Raw genomic sequence first — 10,911 nt, 5'->3', positions numbered from 1 at the left:
AAAAGGGAAGGAATGGTGTTTTTTATGTCGTATCCGCCGACAAGGCGGCAGTTAATGGTGTCTGTGGGTTTTTTCGCGGCGGGCGTTTCTCTCTTCGTCGCTGGTGCGTATCTCTCACTTGCCAACATCGCACCGCAACAAGATCGCGTCAAGGCTCGGAATGATTTCGTCAAGGATCGACTCAGGAAATGGCTCGACGATTAGAGCTCAATAATATTATTATTATTATTATTAGTGTGCTTTTTCTTTGAAAGGGGTGTAGGCGAACTGAATCTCAAATGTTCACTTCGTGTAAAATTCATGCTCTAACATGTTTGGATCATTACCAGTTCATTCAAATTCATGTTTTTAAGTCACTTACAGATATGATAATCACTCTTTGACAAAACTAGCAAACAGAGATAACGTAGATGTAATCATTGTCTTTTAGATTCTGTTATCTTCTCTGCGCTGAAAATGTGAATACAAATTGCCGGATCATATCATCACCATCTTGATTTCCTAGCATTCTGGTTTTCGCCTTTGGCGGCATCCGATAACCGCGACTTTGAAACGGCTCCACCGCGGAAGTTACTTAGTCTCGAACCAGAGACGAGATGATGATCTTTTGAAGAAGCCTTGTTTGGTTTATAAGCTTGTGTTTCATCTAAATACCCTTTAGGCTCAACCTCAATAGATCTTCCCCAATCCAATCCTCCATCTCCTCCACTCTTTTGAAGCTTCTCGCTCTGTACAACCCAATCAACACAATCCGATATGCTTCTTTGTAGAGAAAGGCTTTTCCTTGGCGTTGATTTTCTCCCTCTGTTCTCTTCACCATAAGGCCATTTATAGCTCTTGTTGTCTATGTTCAGTTCTATGGAATGAAGATCGCTTTCTCCTCCTGAGTCCTCTTCATTTCCATCTTCGACTTCTCCGTCTTCGGTGTTATATGAACCGAAACCGATGTGGTGGTGGTTCAAGTACTCTCCTGTCTCTTCGTTATGTAACTGAGTATGAGGCGGTTCACGGGTCTTCTCTTTACATCTTTTGGCTTTGAGGTAGGTTTGAAGCTGGTTCCTTAGCTTATCAACAGCTGCATTTTTCTCCTCGAGCTGATGCTTAGCTTCTGAGAGTTTCATTTGCACTCTCTCTTCCCGCAATGCATCTGCTAACTGCAACATCTCTCTTTCCTTTTCGACTTCTTCTTTCACTTTAAAGGATTCCCTCTTCAGTTCTTCAACTTCGGCTTTGTCTTCGCTTATGTCTCTTGCTAGTTCATCACAAACTTTCTCGACCATCACTCTCGCTCGCTTCTCGTTCTCGATTTCTTTAACTGCTTTCATCAGAGCTGATTTTGTTTCAGCCAATTCTTTGCCCAATTTCTTGTTCAAGCTCTCAAACCGTCGCCTCAGCTTCCTCTCCACTTCTAGCTCACCCGCAACAGATTCGATTGCAGCCTCAACAACTTCCTGCTCGTTGCTTTTCCATGCTGCTTTCTCTTCAGCAAAACGCTTCATCAAGTAGCTGATGTCGTTGTTTTCAGGTTTATGTTCGTGAATTACCTGATTGACCTGTAAGCGAGCTCTTTCAAGCTCAGAATGTAAAGCAGAGACGAGGGACATGCTAGAAGATGGACGATCATCTTGACCCCACATCCTGTTTATGATTTTCAGAAGCTCTTTTGATGTTGTGAGAGCGTTACTACAATCCTTCAAACGTGTTTTGACTCCCACAGTTGATCCACTCGGTGTCTCCACCCGTGATCGAGTCTCAATCTGCATTGGAAAAACCATGTGAAATCTTTCTGTAAATGTCTTTGTTGCACACATAGTGGATTTACAGATGATGGAGGCAAACAGTCTAAATCATAACAAAGTCTCAATCTGTCATAGTTGCTTGTAGCCTTAAATGTGATGTTTATGTGCATAGCAAACAGAGATTGTAAGCGTCCAAAGTAAATAAGAAACTCTAATTCCAATCTCTAACTAACAGCCACAGAGCATAATGCTCAATCAAGCACTTTCTTCCAGTAGCATTTGATACGAACAGCTCAATCAAATACCGAATTTGGTCCGACAAAAGTATGAAAGCTGCATATAGTCCACAGAAAGGTTTCTCCACGATGCTCAAAGAAACAGCCCCAAAGAGTAAAAAAAAAAAAAAAAAATTAAACTTACATCCATGAAGCTGCCATTGCTAATAGGATCCCTAGCACCCACATTGCAGTCTCCAAGCCTAAGCTTCTGTACAGTTGATGAAGCTCTTCTCTGGCGACTTCCAGTCCCTGATCTTTCCATCCTCTACAAAAATCAATAAGTAGTTTCTCAGCTTCCCAATTACCCTAACACAGAAGTGAAGAAAGCATGGAAAGCCAAACTCTTTGCATTGTCCATAACCAGATTTATCATTATATATAACTTGCTTAGGTCTCAATTATAAGAGAATCTAGGTCTAAATTATTCACCAATAAATCAACCTCTAAAAAACCACCAACTAACTACCTCCATATGAAGAACGAATAAGAAAAAAAAAAAAACTAGTAGAACAGCCCAATTATGCAAAGAATAAACGGCACCAACTTATAAAGCAACGCCCTTTCATATGCTTGTTTTAGAGGAGCACATGACAAAAGATTCCGAAGATCAAAACAGTTTTCTATTCTTCTCTAATCCCACTCCTTAACATCAATCAGAAAGCTTTAAGACCTTGAATGAATAAAATACTCAATAGAGGTTGCCAAAGAAAAATCACAACTTTGACTAAATTCAGACCTTCAGAATCACACAAAGATTTATCAATTTGTATCAGTTAAAGAGATCTTTATAACTTCCCCCAATATCAATATATTACTAGTATAATAGTGTATTCGCTCTCTCTCTCTCTCTCCTTTGATCGGTCAGGGAATTAAAGCACATGACATCCAGCAAGAACTTGGAATCACAGCACATTCCCTTCACACTCAACCAATCATAACAACAACAACTACAACAACAAGAAAGCTTTTTTTTACCTCAGAGACTGGACTATGCGACGGATCAGAAAGATGAGGCGGTAAAGAACCAGAATGAACAGACGATCTCGGCGGAGGAAGCGGCGCGATTCTCTCCTTCCTACTCTTTCTAATCATTGGCACAGCCGCAGCCTCCTCCTCCACCACTCTCGGTGAAGGCATCTCGTTCATCTCCCACAACGTCGCAGCTAACTTCCTAGCGGAAACAGGAGCAGCTACTTTACCGGATTTGCTCCCGCAGTGAGACGGAGACGCGGCGTGTAATAAAGAACCGTTGGAAGCAGCAGCTCGTGGAGAAGGAGATCGGCCCATGAGTCTCCATGTAGGTACAGGAGTAGTGGATCCTCCTCCTCTTTTACCAACTACGATCGCTCTTTTGAATTTGTAACCTTCACGGAGGATCGATGAAGTCGACGACGTCGGCGATGAACATCCACGTTTCCTGATTTTACCTAGTAGAAGTAGATTCTCTACGCTTTGGTTCTGCCTCGGCATTTTTCAAAATACAATCCCTAGATCTCCTCCTCCTCTCTTTACATTTATCAGAAACCAAAACAAAACAAAATCACCGATCTGTAATTAAAAAAAGATCGAAGTTATGGAGAAGATGAGTGATGAAGAACACTTACAGAAAACTTCAAAGCATTTTTATGGTTTCTTGTTGTTGTGGAGAAGGATTGAGAAAAGTGAAGACTTCGCAATTAGGGGAATTTGGAAGGAAATGGCGGTTTTTGATATCAGTGTGTGTGTGTGTGTGTACAGAGTGTTATGTTGAAAGTGTAAAGGGGAAAAGAAAAGATGATTGGAGTGTTGATCTTGTGTGGTAAGGAACACTGTAACATGTCCACGTGGTTTGATCTCTGTGGATAATGGATGTTGTTGCTCCGTGATTTACAGGGTGGATTATTTGTTAACCGAATTAAACCGATATATTGAAATCGAAAACCGAAAATATTTTTTGAAATCGGAGTACTGTAATTGTTTATCTATAAAAGCCAGAACTTCAAATCAGAAATCAGAATGTCCTTTCTAGGGTAACGTAGACTAGAGTGAATATTTTGGTTCTCAGTTTTGGTTTATGAAGAATACTCTGTTAAGTTCCTAAATTGTTTAGTAAGTTAGGGTTAGATCGACTTCCTTTGTAATTCTATATCCATAAGTTAAGGTCGGATCGGCAAATTTCATATATAAACCAAATATTTGTGTAGTGGAGTTTTTGAATTTATATATAACCATATTTCACAGTGTTTGAAGGATCGTTGAGAACTTCGGTTAGGAGAAAGTACATCTGCTTAAAAGTAAAATAAGGAACTTGCTGGGATTATATATATATATATATATATATATATATATATGAGTTGATTTGGATTTTGGAGATTGGATCGTGTTTGTACTTTGTACTATAAGCTTTCTAATTAAACTTCGTCGAATGTACTTGATTTAATATTTGAAATGATATTAGAACTTATTAGTACATTTGATCACTTGGCCATCAATGACGCATATGTGATTACGTGACGCATCAATGGTTTCTATAAAATTCTTTATAAACGGATAATTTTGAATGGTATACATATTGATATCATTCTCTCTTCATCTCAACTGTAAGCACACTGTACGTAAGTCTAATTGTGTGATATCGATAAAAGACCAAGTAATCTTATACCGAACCAAGATTTTTTTAATTTAGGTATATCATATATAGGGCTAAGAAATTTTGGTTCGTTTTGGTTTGGTAGAGAATCCTAAGGTGGAGCCCATATCGTGTTAATCTCATGCTTATGACTCATAAATCATATGATCATGTTCCCATGTACCCCTTTTTGTCTGTTAAACCGGTGAGAGTGAACCGGTGTGTGCTTAAATTTGCTCATTACAAATGGGTCTATCTATTATCCCATGTGTTTAGATAATCATTTCATTTTCGGTTCGTGAAGTTTTTATATATTTCCAAAATCTCTTTCTCTGTGTAGATGGATGTGGATACGAATATGGATATTACAGCTTTCATAAAACATGAATACTAGTATGATGTTCTCAAGATATGTAACCTATACACTAGTCGGTTATCAATTGACTAAACTGAACAATTGAAACTAAAAACATCTAACTGTACGAATAAAATCCACTGCCACATCGTCTTTACCAATGCTGATGTAACTATTTGTGCCGAAAGTAACTTAAAAGTATTTTGTTCAAAATTCTAATGATATTACAAAAACACAGTACACTTTGTTTTCCGAGTACTTTCTGACAGAACACTTGTTACTATTAATGGTGAATCCGAAAGGAAAAAAGAAAAAATATTTTGAAAAGACAATTCAACCTAGAAATAGTTACGTTGGATCTGTGTATATCATGTCAAAATACATAGGTGCCAATAAATAAAACATCAAAATACATAGTGTAGATAAAATTAATTGCGTAGTAAACATTCAAAAAGTACGAGAAAGATTAAAATATATACGAATCAGTTAGGCAGGCCCAACTAGGATCTAAATGCCCAAATAAAGAACTATGGAAATGGTTTCAAAACTTTATTCCAATGGGTTTGTTTTGTTGTATTAATCTTCTAACATCATTTTATTTTTGGTATGAATTAGTACTTTGGTTTATGCAAATATACCCGAATAATTGGATATCTGCAATGCTACGTAGTCAAGGAATATTTTGGATATCTATATGCCCAAAAGCCAAAATACATCTTTTTATATTTAATTCATTTATCCATGATTAAGGTACCTGTGAGCGTATTCTAACTTTTAACAGTCTAGGTTTTTTTTCAGTTGTAAAAACTGACACAAAAAAAATATATACATTTACATTATGGATATGGTATGGGGGTACTGGATAAAAAATGTGGTGAACCTATGAAACGAATGAATGAATATATACTGGATGGAATATGGATATATAAGATTAGATAAAATATATACAAGACAAAACAGGGTGGACCATTGCCGACTATAGCATGTTTTCATCCTTTTGTGCCCAGAAGCAAATATAAATTACCATTCTGTTGTACCTTGAAATAAAAATTTACAATTAGAAAAAAACTAAAAAGAAAAAATGGAATAAAAAGAAGAGATAATAATCAAAAAGCGTGAGTGGCTTTCGGATAAACACAGAAAATGTCTGTCTCACTCCATTTTCTTTGGAAATTTTGGGATCATGGGCTTTTTCTGTGGGACCTACTTTTTTACCCTATCTCTATCTCTCTCAGAGCCTGCTACTGCCACACTGTGGGCCCATTTTAAAAGCCCACTCTTGTTTCTTTTTCTCTCTCACGTGAAACAACAAACTTATAATAATATTTTTTTTTTTTTTTTTAAATACAAAACGCTCTATTATCTCCTCAACGTTTATCTGTCATTACATATATATGACTTGTATTGTATCCTAGTAATGTATAAACACAAATAATTGATTGATTCTAGTTTTAATTTTATCCAGGCATTTTGTCCACTAATGATCCTTTCCAAAACACATGTTCGCTCTCATTGACGAAGAGCTAAGTCAACAAGTCAAGTTCTTTGAAGATAGAGTTATGCATTACAGGGATATTATGTGCTCTTTTTATAAAAGGAAGCAAATAATATTACATTTGACCCTTAAACTTAAATTATTTATAAACACAGTGCTTTATTTACTGTATATTTCACACCGTAAAATGTAATTGTCATTTGGAATAAGACAGTACGTAAAATTCATTTTCATTGTGGCTTTATAAATTATAAGTTATCGATCTAATGAATTAACTAAGAAACAAACTCAAGGTAAATAAAGTGAAAAGGAGAAAGCAAAACGGGGTTAAATATGAAATGGGGCCTGTCATATATACTACTAGAATAGGGACCTGATGAAATCTTTGACGCATTGTGGGTAGAAGAAAGAGAGAGAGAGAGAGGACTGAGGAGAGGCGTGCAATTGTGTGTTGTTCTCATTGTCCCACCATCTCCATCTCATCTCATCTTCCATTCTTTTTCAACTCTCCAAAACCGCCAAACTTAGCCGTACCTTTTCTTTTCTTTTTTTCTCTTATCAATTTTATACATTTTTTATTTTTATTTTTATCGTAAGTTTTGTACGTACGTAATAGTTTTGAATATTTTGTCTTCTACATTTGTTAAACTTATCCTCCGTTTTTTAAAAAGAAAAAGTCTGATTGTCCTCCAAAATTGGATAGAACCTTGAAAGTATTGCGTGTAATCTATAGTTGCGGCTGAACCAAAATAGTCAACAGTTTAACACGATCAATAACACATGTACGTTACTGATATATCCGTTAATGCAGTAATTAATTAAGTGCAGTCAAAATATTTCAGTATGGTAAATTACTATAGTTTCTAATAGTAAAATGAATAATTATTCTTATCGGTTGTCTAATCTTTGATAATTGGTTATCTTTCAGTTTACTCTACTTCTCTTGTAGTTTACTTTTCTCTGAAGAGCTTTGGTATTCGTTACTTACTCTTATGTGTCTAATTATGTTCCTTTGGGGACATCCGATAAAATTGCTACTTACTCTTATTTCTTCCCTTAACATACTTGAGATTTTAAAATATTGTCGGTCTAAGTCTAAGATATCGGCTGCATAAATTTATATCTGAACGTTTTCCAAAAAAAAAAAAAAAAAAAAAAAAAAAAAAAAAAANAAAAATTATATCTGAACAGTGCAGATATGTATATATCTTTTAATATTTTAAACCCATCAAAACAAATAAAGACGTTAAAGAAATAGTATGTGGTCCACTCCCTCCGGGCATTTAGCTTTGGTTTCATAGAATATACAACAAATAGCTTTGGTCCCCTACTTAGGAGAAATAAATATAAAACTTCTACATATATATATATGTAAACGAAAATTATCATCAGATTTATAAAATCCCACATGCAGATATATTTCTTTCTAGCTCTCAAAATATCTGACTGAAATTACTTCACTCTAGGATTGGTTAAAGATTTTACTGTCTTTAAGTTAACTGTGCTTTAAACCACTTTTCTTACCAATTCTTTTGAAAGAGAATGACGTTGTTTATATGAAAACGTTTCCCTTGTAATCCCTATCTCTCAGCAACTTGATTACTACATTAATCAAAACCAGGTCAAACACATAATACGCTTAATCACCATCATTAGCTTTTCTTGAGACGAGTTGTAACAAATCAAAAGGTTACTTTGGTAGTTAGCTGATTTTTGAAACGAAATGTGAAAAGGTAAGAGATAGACTGATTAATTAAGTTAATTATCTAGCTTTATAGTAGTTTTTTTGTCTCTTTTGGTCAAACGTTTTATAGTAGTTCTTAACCCTAAAATCGTGGTAGAGAAACTAACGTAATTAATCATTAAATGTGTATAACTATCTTAGATGGGGTCAATTTCTTTAATAATCTCGATTGTTCCTTCGTATTTGTATATATCATGCAGAACTACACCATTGGTTTCAACATGACTTGCATCATTAAATGTGTATAACTATTCATGAATACAATATCAAATACCCAAAAGATTCAGATTAGAAAGAAAAAAAAAAACTAAACGGGGATAATATTGGAGAAAACAGTTCATAAAGTGGTCTTTAATTTGCTAGGGAATGGAGAAAATGTCAGAAATAGAAAAAAATAAAAAGCAAAAGTAGCAACTTACCCTGAGTTTCATGAAGCTTCTCGCACCACTTTCCATAAATGACAAACTAGTTTTGTCGTCTTCTGAACATTTTTATGAAGAAATTTGCATATTTTATCATTTTTAGGAACCCTCCACGAATTACATTGCAGATTCCTCTCGTGCATTTCCTTTGTGCTCAAGAGATATATATATATCTACATTATTGTCCACAGGTGATATATAATTTATTACTATGTGATCATCAATATTATCTGTTTTGTTTCTATGAACCTCTAAATGATCACATACTTAGATGTAAAACTAAAATTCAACAGATAATTTCTCTTGCTATATTGGTGTAAAGATTTCTACTAACTATCCTACTCCCTTTATTAAAAAAAACAAAAAAAAAAGAGAGAGAAAAACTGCTAGTGGTGAAATCAATTATTTCAAAGAAAAATATACATTGTTTCGGATCTTTGTCTAAGCTAGGCAACGTCGCATTCATTGGAACTTTATTTTTGTCTCCTGATACTTTAATCATATAAATAACTATGGAGTAGTTTTATAAGGTTTAAATGGATTTTCGTAACACCTTTTTTTTGTTAGAGAGGTTTTCTGTAACATGGAAATTCATATTTTAAAAAGTTGAAATAACGAGTTTGGTGAGAAAGTTGTGGGATCGTATACGACTGTGACGTACCTAAACAAGCTGTAATGTTTGTTGAAAAAGCCAATTAATGTAATTAAGACTCTTGTTGGAAAGTTTGTTCGCAAAAAGAGACTAGGTTAAAACTAAAATGTGTCACCCGTTAAATAATCTACATTTATTTTGCAATACAAAAGCTTCAATAATTTTTGAACGATTATTAATTCGGATTTTACCTTTCTATCTTGACTTCTTGAATAACCTAAAAAACATGCTTATTTACATTTTTTCACCCAACAAAAAAATATGAAATTAATAAATAAAATATTTAAGTTAAATTGTAAAAGAGCATAAGAAAAATGAATATCTAGAACTTTTTCCTTCGAAGTTCAAACTATTGGTTAAAGAACTTCTGAATTGCAGACATCGATGAAAGAGGTTTTATCTATGTTGCAAATCGAATAATCAATCTTTCTGATTAATTTGGTGTACGGAGAAGAACGAAGTTTGATGCAGATCATAATGAGATCCTTTAATGCGTGGTGAAGGATAAAAATAAATATGACTAAAAGCGGTAAAATGTTATTTTATAATTTATCATTCGTTATTTCCAAACTAATGACGTGAATATGAAGATCACACATGACAACTTTGTGTTTGTGTCTTCATGGTATAAGATATTGTTTGTTGTTTGTCAAAAAAAAAAAAGAAAAAAAAAAAGAAAGAAAAGAAATTGTTTGTTTTTCTGTAATGCTATGGATTTATTAAATATCAAATAAATAATAAGAAGTGATATTAGTAAATTAAGCGTTTGTCAATTTCTTAAGTAAATTGTCTACTAATTTACTTTCTGAACTCAACATTATGATACAAAATAATAATCGTAAATGAGTTTTGCTCAAGGATGTAGGTACGTACAATCAAAATGATAAAAGTGACAGGTCAATATTGTAACACGCAAATCAAATTAGTTAGGTGATGGAATACATAATTTAGCATTATTGATATGTGAAGCTCTTCTCTTGTTAATTTTTATATAAAAGGATTCTAATCAGTTAGAGGTCACTAGCTAGATAAGTGATTGTCAAGTACATTTGAAATTTTAGACATCACAGTTCAATTATTTATTCGTATAAAGAAGCCTCCTAACTAATGGAGTTTTGTTTGAAAAGGCCTCTTGAATGAGATAAAAAGGAAAGTTTATTTTTGTGACTATAAATAACGTTTCTGAATGATTAAGCACAATACTAATTGGATGATTGAATTGTGTTGCTGATAGTAATTTACAAATTCGCGATGTTATAGATAAAGATTTGATGGAGAACGTCGGCAGTGTAATAATAATTTTGATGTTATTTTTATTACGATGCATATTTTTAATGTATAATTCTGATACACCTGTTTTTTTCTTTCTTTCTTAGAATTGTTAATTAGAAAAAGACGAAGTAAGCAAGCGACCAACAACCTCTATTATTCGTGGGAAGGGATATGCCCCCCACAACATGTGCTATATTACTGAATTATTAATAAAAAAATTAAACTGGTTTGACTTAATTAATTATTTATTTCGAAAATATACTTAAAAAATACTACTACTAACTTATAGTGAATTGAAGAGTTAGTTTAATATGATATTTAATGGGGTCGAGTTGCAGACGTACAT

The 10,911-nt window shown here is 34.0% G+C and overlaps 2 protein-coding genes across 2 annotated transcripts; one reads left to right on the top strand and one right to left on the bottom strand.

Annotated features, from left to right (window-relative positions):
* LOC104745366 lies at window positions 13-341 on the top strand. Its single transcript, XM_010466574.1, has one exon. The coding sequence runs from the start codon at window positions 13-15 to the stop codon at window positions 202-204; it is 192 nt and encodes a 63-aa protein (XP_010464876.1). The 3' UTR covers window positions 205-341.
* On the bottom strand, window positions 287-3,755 carry LOC104745367. The gene is made up of 4 exons (XM_010466575.2): window positions 3,622-3,755; window positions 2,993-3,523; window positions 2,160-2,282; window positions 287-1,757 (listed from the first exon to the last, which is right to left on the bottom strand). The coding sequence occupies exons 2-4, from the start codon at window positions 3,485-3,487 to the stop codon at window positions 486-488; spliced, it is 1,890 nt and encodes a 629-aa protein (XP_010464877.1). The 5' UTR covers window positions 3,488-3,523; window positions 3,622-3,755; the 3' UTR covers window positions 287-485.

Source organism: Camelina sativa, chromosome 15 (genome assembly GCF_000633955.1).
Source record: "Camelina sativa cultivar DH55 chromosome 15, Cs, whole genome shotgun sequence".
Classification (NCBI taxonomy): domain Eukaryota; kingdom Viridiplantae; phylum Streptophyta; class Magnoliopsida; order Brassicales; family Brassicaceae; genus Camelina; species Camelina sativa.
This window is presented reverse-complemented; position numbering and strand designations above follow the sequence as displayed.

What these genes read in the sequence shown, in the direction of transcription:
- LOC104745366 (XM_010466574.1), top strand. Translation starts at nt 13, where the DNA reads ATGGTGTTTTTTATGTCGTATCCGCCGACAAGGCGGCAGTTAATGGTG.
- LOC104745367 (XM_010466575.2), bottom strand. Translation starts at nt 3,487, where the DNA reads ATGCCGAGGCAGAACCAAAGCGTAGAGAATCTACTTCTACTAGGTAAA. An exon ending in CGCATAGTCCAGTCTCTGAG is followed by an intron (nt 2,283 to 2,992) that starts GTAAAAAAAAGC and finishes TGATTTTTGTAG; the next exon opens with AGGATGGAAAGATCAGGGAC. An exon ending in GCAATGGCAGCTTCATGGAT is followed by an intron (nt 1,758 to 2,159) that starts GTAAGTTTAATT and finishes TTTCCAATGCAG; the next exon opens with ATTGAGACTCGATCACGGGT.